The sequence below is a fragment of the Falco peregrinus genome, chromosome 11 (genome assembly GCF_023634155.1).
Source record: "Falco peregrinus isolate bFalPer1 chromosome 11, bFalPer1.pri, whole genome shotgun sequence".
NCBI classification, from domain to species: Eukaryota; Metazoa; Chordata; class Aves; order Falconiformes; family Falconidae; genus Falco; species Falco peregrinus.
The window spans coordinates 10,901,049-10,924,287 of record NC_073731.1 but is presented as its reverse complement, the minus strand read 5'-3'; the positions used below and the strand labels follow the sequence as shown (position 1 = coordinate 10,924,287).

The window sequence follows — 23,239 nt, the reverse complement described above, 5'->3', positions numbered from 1 at the left end:
GGCTGGCATCTTATTTAAGGATGCTGGAATGCAAACGGTAATCTGCAATTCCACTAGGTATTCAGAAGTCTGTAGATAACATATGCATGTGTAGATAACATATATGAGCGAACATACACTGTTTTATCTAAGATCATTATTGATGAAAAAAAATAATGTACTATAAATACAGGAGATTGAGTTCAAAGGACACGTTGGAAAGACATGTAGTTCCTGCCTACTTCTGATCTAACAATCCCATAAATACATTTGGTTTAAGGGAAAGTGATTACCTGGGTTTAAGTGACATTGATTACCTGTTATTTGTGAATCTCTGCTTCAGCACTTAGGGAAACTGTAACAGCTCACTTGGAGAAGGATTTTTTACAAGGGCCTGTAGCAACAGAACAAGGGGGAATGGCTTTAAAATTGAAGAGGGTAGGTTTTAGATATAAGAAGAATTTCTTTACTGTGAGGGTGGTGAGGCACCGGCACAGGTTGCCCAGAGAAGCTGTGGCTGCCCCATCCCTGGCAGCATTCAAGGCCAGGCTGGATGGGGCTGGGAGCAGCCTGGGCTGGTGGGGAGTGTCCCTGCCCCTGGCGGGGGGGGTGGAACTAGGTGATCTTTAAGGTCCCTTCCAACCCAACCTATTCCATGATTCTATCATCATTTCCTTATATCAATAACCAGTACAGTATCAAGAGTTTATCAAGAAGTCATGACTGTGTTACTAAGATACAATGATCCGTAATTAATCTGATTCTCTTAATACAGAAGTTCAGGCTTGCCATGGTAATCCCTTGTGAGGCAGAATGCAGTGGACTGGCAGAAAGTCTCTCCAAACAGCAAATCTGGTAGCATATCCACCTAGAAGACCTACAGAAAAGCACCCCAGAGTCTTATTAACTCAGGTTAACAGTTTCAGAATGTCATCACCCTTTTCATAAGGCTTTTGGAGTTTGTTCAGACAGTCATGGGCAAAAGACCAAAACCTTAGGACTGGAAGTTTAAAGGTACATAGGTGCTAGGGGGCAAACATCTAAATGTTGGAGTTTTGCTGCTAAGGGTCTGTGTGTTGTTTCCAGGTGCTAGTGGAAGGCTGAATTCCCCACAAGAACTCCTTACCTGCAGATGCTGATAGAAATACTCACAGGCAAAACGTCCTAAAGTTCAGCTTCTGGTGTCCACGTCAGCTCATTGAGGGATGTAGCTGTTGGCACCTGGAACATGGTCGGCAAGGTGTTGAAGTAACAGCGACAGCGCCTACACAGAGGTCATGCTTCATTGTTACTGCTGCAGGGTGGTAGTTTTACAAAAGAAAAAGCTGATAGATCTATTTCTCATTTTCCATGGACAAATTATCTAATTTGTGGGTAAAGTGTATCAAGGGCAAAGAGCCAGAGTGGACCTGGCAGGACTTAGCTCAAATGCAGTGGTGTGTGAACGCAGCTCTATCTCTTCCAGAAGCCCAGCAGCGGCCGCAGCCCACTCCACACTGCACCCACCTGAGCTCTCCCATCTTGGACCTCTTGGGGCTCGGGGTCAGGGATGCTGGCAGTGGGCTGGCATATATCTGCATCGCTGGCTATGAGCTAACCTGGGATCTTGGAAACGAGCATCCCGGGAACTGCAGAGTAGAAACACTGAGTGGACAGAAAAAGCAAAACTATCTAGGTTTGTCATTATCCAGGGTATTCAGTCTCTTTTTACCGTGTGTAATGGAGAGCTGAAGAGTATCAAAACAAAACACTGAAGAGGGCACTGGCTGTCTCTTTTTATCACAACATTTCTGAGTGCCGCCGCCTCTGCTCTTTCCTGACAGAAGCAATTTCTCGCCACCCAAGAGCTGGCAATACAAAGTGCACAAGCAAGAGGTGAACCGTGTTGTGTGACTCCAATTCAGTGCTGGGATTTACCACAGGGAAAGATCTGTTCAGAAAAAAAGGTGACTGCGCCGCCAGGAAGCCGCTAATTTGAAGACAATAGGTATTGAACACAGTTGTCTATAGGGGATGGGCAATGCTCCATATCTACATGTGCTCATGTCTCTCACCATTGCTTCTAGTCAGGGGCCTCCTCCACTTGAGTTTCCTGCTAACTGGTAGTACTGTTTGTGATGGTAGTTTGTAATTTTTACTATATTGTATTTTCATTTGCTCGTTAGTTAAAGCAGGATTTAGCAGGGCCCACTGAAAATATTATTAAATGAATGAATGTGCACTTAGGGCTGCTGACAAATTTCAGGGGGTATAGTCTTTACTACTGTGTGACATAGATATGTACACATTACGTACATACCCAGTAAGTAAGGCTGATGTGTATTACAGCCTCAGTTCACCACAGCAGCAGCAGCTCAGTAACTATCATCAGTAAAATATTTTAGTGAAACTGCTGCTTTATTCATTTCCATCTGGGCAGCACCCACACGCAGAGTAGCTTTGTTGCCACTGTACTATGGAGCCTGAAAGCAAAGGAACACAGACCTCTAACCTGTCCCCTGAAAGTCTTGAGGAAGCAGCTAACGAACAAGACCGGAGAGTCAAAACACTTTTGTTTCAAAAAGAGTTTGAGAAGGTTCTTCATTTTTGAGAAAAATTTAGAGACTGCATTGAATTATGATCTACTTGGATGTAACCTTCACTCTTGAAGATAAAAGGGCAGAAAGAGGGAGATATTATATGTGTAAGCAATGTCAGCACAGACAGAGGAGATAATCTGGCCAAGACTCAGTATGAAGGTTTGGTGTTTTCAAACAGAGTTAGCAGCAGACCTGGAAGACCAGACACTTGCTGATGGACCTTAGTCACAGACCCTTAAATAAATCTTCATTTTGAGATCATCTGTCATGCAGAACTTTCAAGGCACAGTTTTTGTTTAAAAACATTGCCTTGGGTAACAGCAGGGTAAAGGCTATGTTGGTAACAGCTGAAAATCTGACTTCACTGAAAGGAAGCTCACCACACTTGATCTAATCCTCATTACAATCTGAATTCAACATTTTTTAACAAAGCTTTTGCTTATAATATAACTAGTGGGCTTACATGTTTCAGCCGACACAAAAATGTAAGATCCCTTGTGTTTCCCTCCATCTGCACACAGTGATGCACAAGTAAATGAAACAGAGGAAACCTCATCTCTTTGGAAATGGCGAATAAATTCAGGTGCTCTGAGTGTGATGCTCACCAGCTGGCATGGCCCCTGCGCCGAGGGCAGGCAATGACATGACCGAACACAACTGTTAGAGCACCATCAGAGGTAGGTGTAGTTTACTCAGGTATCCAGATTCAGTCCAAGTTCATTACTGACTTGGCCCATAATCTTTTGATCCTAGCTGGCCTTTCTGTAGTGATTTACATGAATAGGCCAAACTTTTGTAGAAAAAGGAGAAGAGAAAGCTTTTACCACGTAGGAGGTCAATGTCTAAGGAAAAGCTGAGGGTGGTGGCTTCAAAGGCTGTAAATTTCTGTGCAAATTGATGATGGGTACACACGTCCTGTGGACCAGATGTGTGCTGCAGCACAACCCATCCTGCTCATCACCTCAACACTCGGGAGGGACTGACTCCCGGCTCCGCCAGTGTAGGCATAGGCAAAGCAAATCATCTTCTTCTATGTTACAGAACAAGATGTGCCTGCAAAATATTTAAAGAAATCTGAACTTTGGCTGGGAGATCTTTAGGGGGAAAGCTCAGTGTCTCTCACACACCGGGTCTTTGTCCCACTCGTGGGACCCAAGGCGGACACTGCTTTTCTGGCATGGGGCGGCGGGCCATGCTTTTAAAACCATGAGATCATTTGCTCTGCAGGTTGCAAGTAGGAAATGTATAAGGAATCAAAGTGATCTAGGGCTGAGCTAACTGGCTTGTGATCATTACCCAGAAACTGTTCAATGTATCTTCTCAGCTGACCACCGCAGGCTTAGCAAGCCAGTACTATGAACTCCTGACTCTGCATATAAGGACAGAAAGCACAGACAAATTAAGTGATTTCTGCAAGATCACATGTAGCTACGTCACATCTAATCCCATCCAAGTGCTTAAACAGAAAGGAACAAGTTTTCTGCTCTCAATTACCCTCAAGCCTTTTCCAACAAATACTAGCACGGGCATCAGAGAGCAAAATCTTCCTCAAGTTGTAAGAGTCCAACATGGCTCTGTCCAAAGGCAGTGCGGTTGCACATGTTAGTGTTAACTCCTAACAAGTGGCAGTGGAGTTCAATTTCTGCCGTTCGCAAACTCTGTGAAATCAAGTATTAACTTATGTATTATTAACCTTAAGGTAATCTGTGCTTGAAAACAATTTATACATGAAGAAAACAAGGCATGTTGAGAACACAGTAGAAGGTTTAAAGTGTAATTGGGGTGGCAAGGCAACGAGAGGGTTAACATTGTTTGGCTTTGGCTGCTTAAAGCACTTACATCTAAATTGACCTCATATAAATGAAATAACCAATGTCCTGGAAGGCTTATATAAAATACACTGATGTGTTTGTCTTGTGTTCGAGAAAGGTACGGAGGCTGAATTATGTATGCTGTAGCTGTTGCCAGCATCAGAAACTTCTTTAAATAATCAGAGCAACTGGGTAGCCAAGCATCTATTTTTTCTTTTTATGAATGAGGAGACCTCATGGGCCAAATGAATGCATAATGCTGGCATGCTTGGCTTAAATGGATGGATACCAAACTTACACTGTGTAAATTTGACCCACTGGGTGTTTCTCAGTGAAGATGGCAATGGCCATGTTTCCTGAGACTGTAGAGAAGCTGGGCTTTGTCAGTAAGCCCCAAGTCCCCGTTTCATTTGTTCTCCCCACAGGGAAAAGAGGGATAAAAGGTGACAAAATAAGCCTTTTCAGGTTTGCCAGGAGGCAATGTTCAAGCGAGAGCTGATAAGCCCCTTGCCCTGGATCTCCTGCAGAGTATGGTGTGGGAATGGGGTCTGCCTGGGAGCCTGCTGTCCCAGCTGGGCAGGCTCAAAAATGAGGGTTCACAGTGGGAAATGGGAAAAGAGACCCTTTTCTGTGACTGATACATGGAGAGCTTGAGCCTTTCACTGAGAAGTGACCATTTTAACTTGAGTGGATTTTAATTGTGTTTTTTTCTGTAAGTTCTGGGCAGTCACTTTTGGAAACTTTTGACCTCGTCTGCCTCTATAATAATCAAAAGACATAAAGAAAAGTGTACTCAGGCTTGAGAAGAGAATCTAATAAGGCATTTGAGCAAACTCAGAAGTTACTAGTATCTATGAAGAGTGTTTGTATACTCTGAGAGCGATTCGATGTGTAGTGCATTAGCTGTGGGCATGCAGGCAATGCTAGTTAGGGCCAACAAGTCATCTGGGTTTTCTTATAGATCTTGGACTGCAGCAGAAAGCAGCGATGCTCAGGTATTGCTTTCCTCTCATTGTTTCGAGATACATTGCTGTAGGAAAAAAGAAAACAGATGGAGGATGCACTTGCACTTGAAATACAACAGCGAGCTATCATGGGCATCAAGAAGTCCTCATTATTTTTGCCATGAGGCTGAATCTACCCATATCTCCTATGCCCCATATTCCCGATGCCAGATTTAGAACAGAGCTGCCACAAATGCTGTGTTGAAACATAAATGAAGCAAACAGTAAATGCAAGGCTGGAACAGCCTCCATCACATTTGGGATGAGGAAATTACAAGGGTGGATGCTTGGGAGAAGTTTGCTCTGTTCATAGCCACAGGGCTTTGAATCTTAAGGAGTGTAACCAGCTTTAAAAGTTATGATGTTATAGAGGTGGACTGTGACATTTGCAACCCTCCAGTCCACTATCAGAAACCAAGAGGCTGCCACAATGGAAATCAATTTTAAGAACTGTTTTTTGGCAGAACTTGCAGTTATTGCAAACAAGAATGAATGGTGACTGAACAGAACTGGGTCTGTAGGAAGCACAGCATATGGATTTTGTTCTTCTCGAATCCAGTGTAGGTGGGGATTGAGTCTTCCCAGGATGTGCGATATATTTCATTGCTGTACGACCTCATGTAAAACCTGATTGATTCATCAGCATAAAGCTCCTTGTATGAGGAGTAAAGTCATCTTTTTAGGAAAGTACTCTTTGTTAATTGAAAGTTTCAGCAGTGCTGGATTCAGTGCTGAAATCTGCAGCTGAGGACCACAGCTTTCAGGAAATACAAATGGCTTTTTCAGCGTACTTTCCCTATCTGCGTACTTCCAGTGTGAGCCAGGTGCTATCACTGCCACTGTGAATTCAGTTTGCCAAGAATACCGGGTCTCACTCTGGATCCCAGTGCCCCTGACATTGGCAGTAAAGCTCAACTATTCACTGCAAATCAGGCCTGGAAAATGTAAACCCAGTAACAGCCTTCTGTCTGTTCTTCCTGACTGTTTTCCCGATGTGTTTTCTGTTTATGCTCTGTAGGGCATCAGGTGTCAGAGCAAGTAGGTGATGCCAGTAAAAGCCACTTCACAGTAGAGACCTCATGGCTGCCTCCCAGCAACTGAATGCATCCCCTCTGTGGTGCCCTTATCCTTGTCTTCTCCAGCTTTGGCTCTCGGCACTGAAGTCTGTTCAAAATGCAGGTTTTTTCTGGAGGCAACACGCAGAAATCAGAGTGCTGCTCTGGCAAGCAGAAGTGTCCAAACATGCAGCGGGGCCAGAACTACCAGTGCGTTTAATGGGTGGATTAATGTTTTTTCTTTACTGGTATGTATCTTTCAAAATGTATTTGCCAGAGTTCATGAAAAGCCTCCCTGCATGTGCCCCTGTGCACAGGCTCACCGTGTAAGGGTTTACATTGCTCTCTCCCAGTCAAGTGGTGGTGGCTTGGCCCCCCTTTAGGGTCTCCTTGCCCACTGTTCTTGTAGAGACCCGTGTGCCTCCAGCGAGGCAAAATTTCCAGGAGGGATCCAGCTGGTAGAGGGGGAACGGAGTTGCATACCCAAGTGCCTGTGTAGGAATGGGGGATCCCAGCATGGGGTGGGAATACACAGGGTCCCCCAAACTCCTGTGTGGTGCTGCACCTGTATAAACCTCTCTTTGTGTGGATCCAGGTGCTGGCAACACCTTCCTTGGAGGATGATATGCATTGCAGAGATGGACTGTCCCGTGTTTCAGCAAGGTTGAGTTTAGTTGGAAGGAAAGGAGAGAGACTGTAGGGTCCTGGTGCTGGGGGCTGGCAGAGTGGGGGAAGGCAATGAGGAAGCGGGAGAGGAAAATCGGGATGCTGCTGGAGGAATGGGGCAGGGGGAAGGTGCTGGGGACTGCACCTGTGAGCCCTGTGATGTGGATACAAGGAGGGTGTAGAGTGGTGCAAAGGCCTCCCTGGGCACGCAGACCCCAGTGGACTGGCAGAAATGCCGGCATTTGCTCTTCTCCTCATCCCTGTCCTGTCCCTCTCCTCCTCTCACTTCCAGTGGGATGGGAGAGATGGTGTTTCTGGTGTTCAGCTGGTTGCCACCAAGGTGCCCATTGTCCTGTGAAAGTATTGAAGCTCCAGGCTACTGTCAGTCACTAAAAGGCATTCAGAAACTTAATTCTGCTGCGTGTGAGCCAGCCCGATGTTGGAAACAGTGCTGTCCACCCAGGGCAACTGAGGTGGCAGCAGCTGTGCCACTGCAGGGGACTGCGGGGCAGGGCTGCAGGCAGGACACCCACACCCCTTCCTCCTGCTCAGGATAACTGGGATTCAGCTTCTATTGGAATACGCATGCAAATGGGTCAGGGTTGGGGAGTGCAGGCTGTGAAGAACTGCTATGACCATTTTTACTCCTCATTTCCACCATTTCATCCAAGCATCAAGTTGTCTGGGGCATTTCCAGCCATACAGAGCAATGAGATGTACCCTAAGGGACGAAAGATGTAGACACAAGGTTCTGCAGTGCAGTAGCCTGTATCTATACTTTCTCAGGATTCATTTCCACTTTAAAAAGCAGAAAACAGACCATGCATAAACATCACTCCACACTTCAGCAATTCAATTAAAAATAAACTCAGTAATATAGAAATATAATAGCAAAGGAAAGCCATCTTTTTTCTGTGATGCCTTGAAGGCCCACAGGAAGATCCAGTGCAATTTTAAATCCTTTTCTGATATCAAACCTCGAGAAGAAATGCTGCTATTTTGTTACATTTAAAAGAAAAAAAAAAGAACTCTTCAAATCTTATTAGAAAAATAAATCTCTAAGCTCTGTCCCTTGCTTCCGGTGCCACAGCCATATATCATAAGGTGAGCTCTGCATTTTGATCCCCAATTAAGTAAATTACTTCTGATAAATTGCTTAGTCACAAGCACAGTTAAGCTGGAAATACCATTTGTATTCTTATAATTGCCAGCATTAAATCTCCATAAGAATTGTAAGAGGAAAGCCTCTACATTTTATGCTTGCTAACTCCTCAGGGTGTTTTATGTTATGGAAAATACTGTAAATGCTTTCAAACTACTTTAATAATTGACATTTTCCACCTTAGGTTCTCAAAGCTCTTTTCAAAGAAGGGCAAACAATGAAAATTAAATTACACACATGCTCTTGTGAGGTATCAGAAGAAAAGAAAGAAAAGCAGCTTTTGCAGAAAAGAAAGCTGAGAAACACAGAGCTCACAGAACCGGCTTTGAAAAGTCACTTGGGTTACTGAACATACAGGACACGTGGCTGTAGAAAGACCAGGAGCCTGTCTCCCAGGGCTTGCTCCACAGGAGGCATCTGAGAGGTGACTACCCCCGGCCCCAGCTGCTGGCGGCCCATTATCACCCACAGCTGGCCCGGCCAGCCCACCCCCCAGCCTGAGCAAAGCAAGCTGCTGTTGGCCAGCTCTGGCCTCCTCTCTTTGCATTGATGGAGTTCCGTAAACAGCTCCACAAGCAGCTTGGAGAGCTGGTGGCTTCTGTCAGAAGAGACAGGGACCTACGAGGCGATAACCTTTTCCAAATCCAGTAACACAAGAAAGATGTGACAGGCAGGCTGTGGGTTTCCCAGCCCGCTGAGGGATGCCCGTGTTCCTCAGGGCTCCTAGAGGCACCCAGGGCTCTGCAGATACGTGCTGCGAAGATGTATGTGCTGGGGCAGGAGCTGCTCAGGACCAGGTGAGAGGGAAATGTTCCTGGCTGCTGCACCCGGCACCCTGCAATGCCACGCCGCCTGCTAAGGTCAGTGCTCGGTTTTGCAAAATCCTAATGGTTTATGTCACGTCCCGGGAGGGCTTTGGGAGTCCCAGGCAGAAGGCCAGGGAATAACTAAGGTCAGGGGAAGGCTGAGGGAGGCATCTGTGGTGTTAATTTTGGGGAGTTACGGCTACAGCTTTGGTGTGCCTGGATCCCGGTCCCTTTCTGCGTCTCCACTGAGAGCTCACCGAGGCAGAGCAGCCCAAAGCTGCTTTCAGCTCTCTGTGCCGGGCTCGTCTTATGCTCTTCTGGTAGTTTCTGTGAGTCCCTTACCATAAAGTGAAAGGCATTTATGACCAGGGAGAAACTGAGAGATATTTATGACCAGGGAGAAACATGTCCAGCGTGTTGTGCTTGTGTAACATGCTTGCAGGGAGTACTGAGGAGGTGATCCTAATTCACACCAGTGTAAGAGAAGTAATGTAAACGCCATGTAAAGTGATGCGTTCCCCTCCTGAGCGAGCTAGCGAAGCGTGTAAGCGTGGTGGGTCAGCTGTGCTGTTAAACGTTAGGTGCCACCCGGTGTTGCAGCTCACTGCCCGCCTTGGCTGTTTGCTGTGGTGTGGTGGGGCTGGTACTGGGAGCCCTGGCCAGGCGTGAGCCGTGGCTGTTGAGGCCCCGGGTGCCTCAGGCAGTGGTCCTGGTCAGTCCCTGTTGTGTGTGCTGAGCTCCCCTCCCACCATGTCCTCCTGACAGGCTTTCTGCCATTGAGCTGTCTTTGCCATGAGTTGGGGTGGCTTGTAGATACACTCTGCATTGATACTTAAAGGAGCTCAGAAGCCCAAGAGGATGCTGTCAGAAACTCACTTTGTCTCCTCTGTGGCCTTGCATGGGAAAGCCTCTAAAGAAACCTGCAAGTGCTAACTGTAATTGTTTCTGTCCAGCTAACCAGTCGGTGATCTGGGGGGAAATTACTTTTTAAAGCTTCTGGTGCTGTAAAATTAACTTCTTTGGTCTTCACAAAATTAATGGTTTACAAGGTTTATTTTTTTCTTTATTTTTTTTCTTTCAATGCATGAGTAACTTTTATCTTCTAATAAAAATTCAGTTTACAAGAATAGGTAAGAAAATTGAAACAAGTACTGATTTTCAGGTAATATATTTGGTTTATTTGAGGTCATTGTTTGCTTTCAGTCTGTTGCTCTGTTTGTTTCTTTCCACATGCTGGGGAGGAAGGAATTGGTGTTACCGTGGGGGCTGCAGTTTGCCAAACAACTCTGCCCGGTTATAGGAAGTTTTGAGTAAAGTCCCTCTTTAGTTTATTTCACATTTTCAAGGCTGGACTTTCTGAAGGTCACAGAGTCAGGGGCATAAACTCAGGCTGATGCCCACTGAGAGATCCAAGAAACGAAAGACAACAGATAAATGGATTTCAAAAGAAAACTGAGTACGTCCCTGTGCACACCAGCTTTTTCCATTGTTACATCTGCTCCTCTGCAAGAGCAGTGCGTGCAAACCATGACATGCAAACAAGCGGTGTTCAGAAAATGGGTGATCTAGAACTTAGCAGCACTGAGGAAACTCGTACAAGTGTTAGATTTCATTTACCTCTCTCTTGATTTTTCTTTTTTTTGGAAGAGTTTTTGAAAATGTTCCATGATGTCTTTGGTGTTCTGTCTGTAGGAAACTGACAGTGCAAGCAAATCTCCATGGAGTCAGTTGCTATGAAAAAGATGGTTCCTAGGAACTAGATATTGGTGCTTGGTCTGGCATTTCAGAAAAGATATGCAACATCATTGCTTCTGCCATCAATTATTGTACAGGGTGGAAATCAACAGTTTGGAGCAAGAGGGGTCCCAGAGACCCCCATCGGTGGGATGGCAGAGACGGCGTGTGTATGTTTCATGAGTTTGTATGCCATAAATTGTTGTTGGGGAGTATGTGATTTACTGCTGTCAGTGTGGCTATTGTTTCTAATTTACAAACCTGCAAAAAGTCTGAGAACGGTTTTATGCACAAGAATTTTGATAAGAAGGACTAACCTTATCCTGCAGTGCCCGAGCAGTTGGCCTTGATGTCCTGCTGTCTCTATACGTTTTGCTTGTTCTGTGACATGGCCTTGTCTTGAGGTGCTGTGGATGAAATCTTTGTGAGTTACAATTAGTCGGTTTGCTGTTGCTTGCAAGGGAATAGGATTTCTGTCCCACATCTCCAGGATAAAAAGGGATGACCTTTTCTGCCCCTGCTCCAAGGGACAGACAAACACCTAAGCAAGGGCATGGTGGAGAAAGGAGAGATGTTTCCCCTCTGATGCCCTCTGTTTCTTCTTCTCTCAGCACTGTAGGGAGCATGCAGGCATGATCCTGGCTGCTTGGGTCTGGCAGGAACAAACGTAGCTGTTGGGGGAGACCTTGAGTTCTCCTCGGTGCCTCAACAGCCAACCTTACAGACCTGGCCATGTCTCGAAACTGCTGTGGCCACAAACACCAAGGTTGAGCCATTATTCAGGGCTGGGGGGATTTCACCCTGCATTCGCACAGGTTAATATTTGTGATGACCCTTTCTGAAGGAGAGCATTGACTGGGGTTTGTTGCAGTCACACGGCTTCTTACCTGCGAGGTTATACACAGCAAGGGCCAGGAGTAGAGCAGTGGTGCAAGGAATTTGAGCCAAAGCCCTGAATTTTCATCACTCCCGGTGGGCAGTCGTCCTCTCTCTCTCTAAATGATATTTAGGGATTTCTGCAGCTGAATGCCATTATCAACGACAACATTTTGAATGAATAGCCCTACGCATATATTCCACGGCTGCACTGTGAATAATTGTGAACGCTCTTCGATCTTCCTCTTCCCACTCTCCCCTCTCAGCCTAAGCACAAACACTCATTTCAGGGCTAAAGATATACTCTTAAATCACTTCTGACATTTCTTTATTGTTGCCTAAAGAAGGCTGGGTTGATGGGCTGGAGGGAAGTTTTATATAAGCCCTTGCTGAGACCTTGTCATCGGGTCGGAAGTGGGCCGCAGTTGCAAATGTTAGCGTTTGTCTCTGGAGTCTATTTAACTGCAAGCCTCAATGTCTGCACGGTGTGTGGGGCTTTGTCCCCCCCGCCTTGGCTTTCTGAATCCCAGTGAAATGTCACGGTCCCGAGGACTGCGGGGTTCAAAGAGCAGCCACGCTGCTGTCCCCGCTGAGCTAACAAGGGGCCTCTGTGCGCCCTTGTTTGGAGGGAGACGTCCCACCAGGGACGTGCCAGCTGCTCCTCCTGGTTTTCCTAACCCTTTCCAAACACTTTTACACTCTGCTTCTTTCATTAATTGGATTATTTGTTTTTTAAGCTTGTTGCTGAGCAAGTCAAATCGACCCACGCCTGGTTAACAAAGCCTGAAATAATTGTGACCAAGTCAGAGCAGCACTGAAGAGGAGACCAGCCGCACAGACCAGGCTAGTTTCCTGGCCCTGCTGAGTGTACTTAATCCTTGCTGGGTTTATCCAGCTGTCAAGGAAGGGTTTGAATGGCAGCCCAAGGCTGTGAGCATGCCCCTTTGCTACCTGATGGCCGGGTCTTTTGTCCTATGTTTGTAACCTAGGCTAGCACAGGAATTTACAGATGGATAGGGACGAGCCGGTTTTCTTGTAGGGAGTCTGGAAAAGCTTGCTTTGCTGTGTGGTCCTTGTCCTAAGGAATGAAAATGGCCAGTTCAAAATGGCGCTTCCTATAGTCAGCTGTAGGTTTGGATGGCAGGACGCCTCTGCTCTTTGAAGATGAGGTAGGTCAGTGAAACGCTGGAAGTCCACAAGACCAACAGATGAGCTAAAGCTGCTGTGTGATTAAGTAGAGAAAATAATTTCAACACTGTTAGTGACTACAAGTGTCCAGATGACAACTAGTATTTACTTTGCTTACTGTGCAACTCTTATATTAAAAAAATAAAATAAACCTATTTTTTTCATGGCAGAAGTGTGCTGGGTGCATTCTGCTATTCAGAAAGTGATCAGATTCTTCAGGACTAGAGGCAGATGAGGCATGTCATCCTCATTATAAACCTTGGGATCTACAGCTGAGAGACCATATGTTAAGCAACCCTATACCTGACTGTACCCACTGAACTGCAACTGAACTTGCTGGGTGAAGTACAAGTCCAGATTTTGCAGATGGAGACATTAGGGAAAACCCTTTAGGTTATTGAACAGATTTACTGAGTGGGACTTAAGTGGAGAACATAATTTTATGAGGCAGGAAGTATCATCCTAGGTATAGATTGTGGCAATATAACTAACATTAACTTCATTTCTGTTGCACGTGCTTGCAAAGGGGGAATGGCCCCAAATCCATGTTGTCTTTGCAGGAGACTGACTTTAGGGAGATCAGTCTTGGTAGTCGTTTTTTTGATGCATATGCTAGCTAGTGTGGTAAATGCTTAAAGGGCTTTTTATGGGCAGAGCAGGTAAGGGGTAACGTGGGAACTCCCCATATTTCACTATGCTATGGTGATGATCCATTTTCATAGTAGGCTGGATGAAGAAAAGCAAGTGGGAACAATTGTGCCTGCCTTGCAGTAAGAATTTTTATTAGAAAGTGTTTTGGTGTTGTACTCACCTATGTTAAGTTTCTGGTTGTTGGCTGTGCTCTTCCTTACCTGCTCCCAAAGCACCTACCAACAGCGTATATTGGGTATAATATGGGATGTGGCAATAAAACAAGCTGCAAACAGGAAACATGGGATTTCTTTAGACTGGAAATGTGAAACTGGAGTGCTGTTTCTCCTCTGGGTCACACTGAATCAACAGAGCAACCATTGCACAGAGGCAGTGAACGGGGCATAGGCAAACGGGAGGTCTAAACTAACTTGAGGAAGACTCAAGTCTGCTAAATACTGCTGCAGCCCAGAAGCTGATAGAGCCTTGCACTTCTCAACTGTAAGTTGTGATGTCAAGCTTTTCAGCTGCTTTATTTACAGACATACCTGACCAGTTATCCTAGTGCTAGCCTGAGAGAGTCACTTTTTCCCACACTTTCTGTGCACATGTGCTCTCCCTCCTGTAAGAGCCCTGACTTTCAGAAGCTGAAATATTTAAGACCTTCTTGTGAATTTAGCCAAGGTCTAGCAGTGACATTTGTCTCCTAGAGAAAAGATAACCAGTTCAAGCAGTACTGGAGCTCACTAGATAGGAAACAGTTCCCCAGACACGGGTCTAACCTGCACTCCCAGCCTGCCAACCCACAAAAGCAATGTGCAGGGCAAATATACCACGCTACACCTCTGGTCCTTGCAGATATTTGCATGCCTCTGTTGGATTGTGTGATCCCAGGAAAAAGTGAAATATGAGAGAAGCATCACAATTTTATTGTCCTGGTAGCCCATTTTGTCCTTTTCTATGTTGCATGGCTGATCAGATTTTTTCTTGACTTGCCACGGTGTTCTTGTGCTTGGACAGTCAGACAGTGATCAGTGACTTTCGTGATGCTCTACCCTCCCTCCTTTGGACTCCCTTTCCATGCCATCACATTAAGGTGTATTATCTTTCCAAGAATGTGTATTTCCAAGAACATATAGCATCTCTCAAAGAATAAAGTGTATCAGCTTTCCAAAAGTAAGTGTTTTTCCTTGCTAGGACTCCAAGGATGGGAAATGGTCTGGTAATATCTCCTCCAAATTGTGGGGAGATACGGGTCTCATCTCCAGAGCTATGACTTAAACTTTCAAATTCTTGAACTGGTTGCTTGCCTGGAAAGACTTTTTTTCTAATAGGACACATGACAGCGCTGCTGTACATGAGTGCCTTTCAGCAAAGGAAGCTGAGGGCTGGTTTGTCAGGAAACATGGTATCAGTCAAGGATGTGCTAAAGCCCATTTTCCTTTCCCTTTAAATACATGTATAGGCCACATGTTACCCCGGGGATCGGCTGGTTTGTTCTCAGAGAAGTTAGTTTTGTTTGTTTCATACAGTAGTTTACCAAGGCCTTGAAGCATGCCCTGAGGTCACTAAGTTTCTCCCATTTCTCCGTAAGATATTAATCCATTTGAAATTTATCTTTAGCGTATGGTAAGGCTTTGCCAGATCGCATCACCAAGAGGTGCTTGCACTCTCATTTGTGCTGCCAAACGTTATCCTTGACTTCATACTTCCTTTTGCAAATACTGCAGCAGATGTGACACACGGGTGCCTCCTGCCCAGGCAGCTGGCACTGACCTTGCGCTGGAGCCAGCAGCTGTGCCCGCAGCCACGTGGGCACCCCCAGGGCCAGCCCAGCTCTGCTCTAGAGGTGTTTCTTCCCAGCAGCTAGGCTGGCTGGTGTGCGGTGTCAAAGGCTACTGGAGGCTGTCAAATATCGGTGAGGGAGGGCATTTATTGCAGTGATTTCTGTAAGTCCTTCCGCTCCCGTTTTACTAGGTTACATCCTATTACATAATTAAATGCTGTGTGTCTGTGGTCCCCAAAGGGCTTTTGTCTCATTCAATGAGCACAGAAGATGATGGTTATTGGCACAGACAGCTGGTAGTTCTTTTTTTTATTATTATTATTATTTTTATCATTCAGTGTGGCCCTGGTTTTTGTATTAGAAATGGGATTATTACTTTCCATTCAGTAATTTTCTTATTGTTCTGTGTTCTTATTGCAGTAGTAGTTGGACATCATCTGAATCTTAAATTTATTCTTGTACTTCCCCTGTACATCAAGAAGGACAGTGTTTCTTCCCTTTTATGATGAGCTATTGTTATATAGACAGATTTTAAAGAAAAATCCACCCCAGAAAACAAGCTTTCAGTATGTATTAAATACACATTTGTGTATTCAAAGCTGTAGACAAAAACATAGGTCCAGATGACAGGCTGCTGTTCGCTTCTGCAGTCAGTGCAACTCATTTAGCTACCTCTCTTAGTCTGTGTGTGGGTATATGAAGTTTTATGAGAGTCTTCCAGGCACAAAGCTTTTTGCAGGACCTTGTGTATATGTGTATCCATTAGTACCATTACTCTTCTGAAGAAGGTCCTATTTTCATGTTTTAGCCTGCTTCATCTGGAATCACCTAATTGCTGTCTCCCAGAAAGCAGGAATATGTGCTGGCTATGAAGACCTTGGAGGTTTGTTTTTTTCTTTTTCTCTTCCAGTTGCACAGTGTTGTAGCATTCCATGTTCCTAGATCATCAGTGCAGGAAGGGATTAGGGGCCAGCTACTATGGAGTCTTTGCTGCAGACAGGAATTAGACCACATACTAGACACAGACCCATTTGACCCTGCAAGCACCTTTGCTTTGGTCTGCGGAGTTCCTGAAGTGCTTGCAAAGATCCTTTGAGTTTGTGGATGTACTGAGAAGGTTCAGGCCCCTAAGCCTTCAGCGATTTGAGAGGTAGGCAGGGGGACACGTAGCATTGCAGGAGAACCTGTTTTGCCGGGCTGGTTTATCTGTGGGATAGTTGAAAATACAGATATGGTAGCATTACGCGCCTTTTTCATTATTGCCTGGGGTGAGAGCATTCACCAGGGCAGCAGCAGAACTATGTTCTTGTCCAGCCCTACCCTCGGGAAGGGATTTTGCCTCCATCTCTCACTCTTGAGGAGTGCCAAACCACAGGCCATGCTTGGATGGGCACACTCTGTATCTCTTCTACCTTGTCAGTCTGTGCAGCAAAAAATGAAGGATTTATAAGGGTGGAGAGAGAGCATGCAAGGGGGTGCAAGCCTGAGAAGTTCGTACTGTAATAAAGTCACTGTCTTAAGCAGGGTGGAGGGGTATTTCTTGTTTTTTCTGGTCTCTGCTACAATAAATACTTCTACGTGAGTCATTAGATAAAAAGGCACAATAGCACTGAGAAGAGGGACTGGACTGCAGTAGGCTATCCCGCGCCCTCCAACTACACACTCAGTTTATTCATGCTACTGTCAGAAATGTCAAAGCTATTAAGAAATTGTTATGTATTTCAATGTGCTGACACCCTAAAGGAATATCAGCTTGGCAAAAATGCCAGCAGGGTGAATGTGGGCCCAAAAGGTTTTCTTGGCATAAATCAACAAATGATTACTACTACACCACCCCCCCCACCCCCACCCCCCCCCCCGGCCCCCAACCAAGAGGAGGTTATTTTTAAACGTAGAAACTGAACAGAAGTAATCCTGGGTTAACTTGATTGTTCAAACTGTGTAGCCCAAGTGAAAGTGTTGGGTCAGTGACAGGGATGCTGGTAATACACCTGCAAGGCCAAGTTGTAGATGTGAGTATTAGTAAGTATACTTCACGATTAGTAACTGCGGTGATTATAGTATAACACTGATATGTTGATAATTATGAATAATACTGAAAATAAATAATCAAGTAATAGCTGATGAGATTTTGGTACACATGTAAACATACGAATTGTACACTCAGCAGGAGAGTTTTTAATGACTACACTAATCAATAGCTAATCAAAACAGCTGGGAAATGTTTGAATATGTAGAGTACCTAAAGGCATATTTTAAAAGGTAGCTTAAGGGCTTCAAGCATTTTGCAGAGTCATTTTATTATGCTCAGGCACGTCATTTTTGCTGGAGTGCTTTAACGTGGCAACAGGGCTGTGCGTTCAAAAATGGATAATGAACAGCTAGCAAGGTTTTTTGGCTGGGTTTCTTGCATCTAGGGTAAAAGAGGGCTAACCTCTGTCTCAGATCCTGCTGGAACAAGCCAGCAAATGCTGACAGCATTGTTTGGAAATTGTAGAATTGCTTGGCCTACTGCCTTCTGCCAGATGATGCTACTTGGTTTTAGTGTGTCATACATGAAACCAACCCCAGCAATTACAAAATCTCACAGTAATATCTGGGGCTAAGCAAGAGAGGCACAAGGAGCCTACATGCCAGAATTTCTGTGCCAAATGGAGGAAGATCTGAATATTGTTCTCTTGCCTCATGACAAGACACCATTTGGATACCAGCAATAGTCATGAGATCTCATTAGTGCAGGCTGGCACTCATCCATTCAGTACAAAACACATTGAAAAAGGCCCCTGGTAGGGGTACTGGAAGAAGCAGATCCTATTAGCAAGCTCATGCTACCTGTCTGCTGTGTGCCTTCACACAAGGTGAAGTGGCAGAACTAGGATGGGACGCCCTATCTCACAGATATGACATCTGGCCCTGCCTTTGACACATCCATTAGCTTTTTGCATGAAACAAATGTAAAAATATAGCGTGTTTCTAAAGAGAAAGCATTGGAAGCAGGTAGCCCTTAGCTTTGCCAAGGCGAGTAGGACCTCCCTTTTAAGACTGTCTCAGACAGAAAGCATTCAAAGATGTGGTTTCCCAGGAAAACATCCTTGTCATCGGAGTATCAGTCAGGAGAACAGCCTTCTTGCATCTCTGCTGCTAAAACTTACCCACTGTAAAATAAAATCCAAGGTTGTGGGGTGCAGCAAGGGTATGGGGAGGAGTAATTTTGCTCCAGGACTCTCTATGCTGTTTGCACTGTACTTCATTCTTGCTAAGTAGAAAGCACAAACCCCCATCATCCTCCGTCAGTGTATCTAGACTGTGTCTGTCCTTGTTGACTGTTTCAAGCTCCTGAGCTCTTTGCTTGTCCCTGGACCCCATCTGTGGAGGGCAGCAGTTGGGGACAGTCTTGTCAGAGCACTTGTGACACCAGAGACAAGGGAGGAAATGCAGGATGCAGGTGAAGTGTTTGACAAATGGCGTTGTGTTGGTTCACGTGTTTGAAATGCTGAAGTGCATTCCCTTAACTGCACTAGGGTGGTAAGAGATTCTGGACCTTTTTTCTGAATTCAGCCACTTGCTGGTGTCACTGGTGCTTTAGGGTTGGAAGTTTTTTAACCTGAGTGACTTCAGTGACAAGTGTGCTCCTGCTGTTCCTGAACCTGGAGCACAGGTTGGTGCCTGCAAAGGCATCCATCCTCTTTTCCCATGTGTAACCTGCAAAACCAGATATTCTGCTCTATGGGTATGCAGTCTCATGCTATTACCCTATATCCACAAAGGACTGTAGCCACAGGCCTTGCAGGAGGGGTGTCTGTCACAGTCCAGTCAAGACTTTTTTATGTGTAGCTGTTTATAGTTGTCTTTCAGCAGGTATACAACCTTTGGCTCCTGGCCCCTTGCTCTCCTGCTTTTCTCATTCTACTCCTCCTCACATTTTTCCTCTGTTCTGCTCCTATTCTGGCTCATTTTCACTGCTGCCTCCTCACCCCCTCCCCAATCTAGCCTCACTGTACATGCTCAGTGGCGTATGAACTAGTAGAGATTTCAGCTGGAGTTTAGTGGCACTCTTGGAAATGGCTTTGTTGCTCTGCCTTCCCCTTTTCATGTTTTTCTATGTCAGAGTCTGAATCCTGCAGATCAACAGCATTGCTACAATGCAGCAGGACAAGAATTTTCCCTAGTTATCTGTAAATCAGCAGAAATACAGATTAAAAAGCTAGCATGGCATCTCTGGCCATGGAGGCTCTACAGGCAGGTGTCTGGCACAGCTGCAGCCGCTGGTACCTCCAGGAACCACATCCGATGGGGATGTGTAGCCCTCTTCTTTCTCTGGAGGAAAACCCAAGCTCTTTCAGCAGTGAGAAGGCTCAGTCTAGCAATATTACCGAGGTGGATTTTGTGCTACACCTAGAAGCTTTCAAAACTATGTGCTAGCTTTGGCTAGCCCAGCCTGGCTTCACCTAGCTGTGACAGGATTTTCCCTGAAATTATTTCATCTATTTCTACATCTATGACAGGCGTGTTTATCTGGAAGCGAAGTATTTACTTATTTGCTTTTAATTATTTATGGTAATGAAATAGTACCCATATCTCAAAATTTTCCACGAAAATGAATGCTCTTGTAGTTCAGGTCTGTGGCCATGAATGAAAACTCAGTTCCCTACTGTTGCTTGTAATGTTTATTTGTTTTTAACTTCAAAACAGAGGTGATTTTCTCAAAACAAATAGAGTAATGGGGGAAATGAAGGCAGGATCTCTTTGTAACTTTCCCAAGAAACACATCTGGAAAAGCATACTGTTGCAAAACAACTACATTTTAGCAGATGCGGACAGTGAGATTCCAAAAAGCCATAAATAGCAGTGAGGTTAGCAACCAATGTTGTTAGGGTGGTTTTCTTCTTTTTTTTCCCCTTGTTTAACTTGCAAACGGCACTAAATGAACCCACAATTTCCACAGCTAATACAGAGGCCTTTTTACAGAAGTCTCAGAGTCTGTAGTTAATTTCCAAGATGAGGAATTATGAAGCTATACCCCCTCATTTTGAATCTGTAAGATAAACTTGGTGGAATAATTGGATATTATAACATCTGATAGTCTTGCTACTGATTAAAGCCTACAGCTTAGCTATTGAAATCACTATCCTTAATTGCTACTTAGTTATGTTTACCTAAAAGTCATTTTTTACGTGTAGGCAGGTACAAAAACTTTCTTTAGAAGCAGCAGCGAAGTGTTGGATTATACTTTACAAATAGCTCTGATGCCACACTTCATCAGCAGTCTTAAAACCTTAGTGTCATTTTGGGTTTTGGTGCCTGTACATCTTTTGCTCCTTCTTAATAACAACCAGTTTGGAGACAGATCAGCAAAATTAAAGGCCAGCTTTCTCGAATGTGAATGCTACACACAGGCTCTTCTCACTGGGAAGGTCAGGGAAGGTAAAAATAATTCTGTAGACCAATGAGGACAAGTATGATGCCACTGTTCAGACTACAGGGACCAGAGAACGCAAAGATCTATGACTCCTAGCACTTGCATAGATGCACAGAGCCAGGCACAGGCGATGGGACACGCACCTGTGTATGCCCAGGGCCTGGCAGCCCCGGTGCCCCCCAGGGAGCGCGTGGCTTTGCCTACCAGCTCCCAGCCACTGGGGTTGCAGCAGCTCCGCAGCCATCTCGGCAGGGCCCATCTTCTACAGCCTGGGCTGTGCTGCACCACAGAGCTAAACCAACCCTCTACGGCTGGGCCTGTTGAAGAGCAAAAAACATATTTGGAAATGTGATCCCTTCATTGATAAAATTTGGATGGGAACATAATAGTTATTTTTGGTAGCTAATGCCTGCTCTCCACAAGTCAGTCTTCTTTTTCCTGCATGCATGTGAAAATTGAATATTTCTGGCACTGGGTGTGCTGCCTGTATTGTAACGTGCTTCGTAGGGTTTTGTACGTAAATAGAAGGAAAATACTGCTTCACCGTCTGATTTGCTTGAGTTGTATAGTCTTCAGTGCTACAGCAAGAAACAGACCAGGGATAAGGAAATCACTTGAGCACTGATCTGAAGAGGGTCTTCCTGAACATAAAATGGGTGCACGTGTTAAGTGGCTGCAAAACTTACAGTCTATCACATTCAATATCAGGGTTATTAGATGGCGTATCCAAAATACCAAAATATACTTCCCTGTTTGCTGGAGGTGGGGTGTTGGTTGGACTTCCCACCCCAGAATCAGGGCTTGGAGCGGGGTACATTTCTCCTGCATACTTCTCTGCTTTCTGAGAGGGCTCTTGTTGTTTTTGCTTGAGGTTTTTGAAACGTTTGAGCTTCACAGGGTCTTTGACTTCCTTGGCACAATGGAACAAGACGAAAATGTCCCTCCGAAATTTGGAGCTCATTCCAAAGTAGATAATGGGATTGTAGAAGCTGGCAGACTTGGCAAACAAACTGGCAAGGATGCTGGTAAGATTGGGCACAGCGTAACCATAGGCAGACCATATAGAGATGACGGCATATGGTGACCATGCAATAATAAAGGCTGTGCAAATGACGATAGAAACCTAAAAGACAGAAGAAGAATAGTCTTAGATTTATTCTGGAAGACTACATCATGGAAGCAATATGCTGGAAATAGTAGCTTGGACACTTGGCTGGAAGGACAACATGCAGGTTGTCCTGAGGGTATGGCTCACAGGAGAATACAGGCAAGCAAAAGGTTTGCTTTGATGGAGCCAGGCAGACCTAGAAGCTATATATCAACTTTTGGCATGGTGGTGTGCTTGAGCAATGCCTCATCTAATGGAATGAAAATAGCTACAGTCCTCTGTATGTTTTTATGAATTCAGAAAGTTTCGGGCAGACTTAAGTCAACGATAAGTAAATTGAAAGCTTCACTGTAGTTTCTGTGTATGCTCAGAAGTAATGTAACTTCTGAAAGAAAAGAGCGTATGCAAACCAAATTTCTGGGTTTGTGTTTTATAACCTATTCCAATACATTTAGATTCTTTTTCACATGTGATGTAGCATCAATATTAGCCAGCTGATGGGATAGGGGTTTTAAACAAACCTCATATTCTTCACTGAGTTCAGACTCTGCCACTAGAGATTATAGAGAAATGAAATGCAAGTGATTGGTTTTGCTCTCTTCTGTTCTAGTTGAGAGCAGTTTTTGGAAAGACAGGTTTCGTTGAGATAAATCCCACCCAGCATGAAACCCAAACTCACCCTGGTGACATTCCTCTCTATTCTCCTCTGTCTGTCTGTGGGATCACCAAGTCCTGTTAACGCATGGCTTAGCTTGACAGTGTTGATAATTGACACATATGAAAAGACCATGACTGTGACAGGTAGGAAAAAACAGCAGATAAAAATGGAGACAATGTAGGACTTGTAGATTGTAGAGAAGTTGGCTTTTGCCCAGTCTATCTCACATGTGCCATACATGCGATCTGGAAAGCAAAAGTAAATTGGTTAGCATTTTTAGAACATGTATTTGCTTTTGAGCAATTAATTTACCAGTTGAAATGCTGTATTTTTCTTCTTTTCAGCACTAAAGAACGGATTGATCTTTCTGATTTAATGAGCTGTGACACAGTTTCCTACATAAACCGTTTTCAAGACTAGCTAGACCATAACAACTTTTAATGTGTACTATCATTCTATCCGGTTTAGATCTCAAATACAAATCCATAATGCACAAACTGTTGTTTCAGGATGGGAAATTGTGGTACTTCATTAGAAAAGAAAAAAAAGGTAATAATTCAGTAGGTTTGATATTCTTGAGTGCTACCGACTCTTATTTGTCATAATCTTCTATGTAGTAACTTCCTAAGATGAACATGGTAACAGCATAACAAGCGATTGTAGAGACACAATACCTCAAATGTAAAAAGTCATTATTTACATAGCAAAGTAGGAAGTAAAAATTTTGAGATTTTTTTTTTTTAATATAAACAAAAAGGCAATGAAATTTTGGCTGTAG

The 23,239-nt window shown here is 44.5% G+C and overlaps 1 protein-coding gene across 1 annotated transcript in view; it reads right to left on the bottom strand.

The window, feature by feature from the left end:
- Nucleotides 1-19,928: 19,928 nt before the first annotated feature.
- The window catches only part of LOC101910417 (opsin-5-like), a 31,723-nt gene continuing 28,412 nt past the window's right edge, over nt 19,929-23,239 (bottom strand). Inside the window, exons 5-6 of the mRNA XM_013300235.3 lie at nt 22,483-22,706; nt 19,929-21,818 (exon numbers count right to left, since the gene is read on the bottom strand). Of these exons, the coding sequence (XP_013155689.1) occupies nt 21,378-21,818; nt 22,483-22,706 (665 nt within the window). The 3' untranslated portion in view covers nt 19,929-21,377. The remainder of the gene's footprint in view (nt 21,819-22,482; nt 22,707-23,239) is intronic.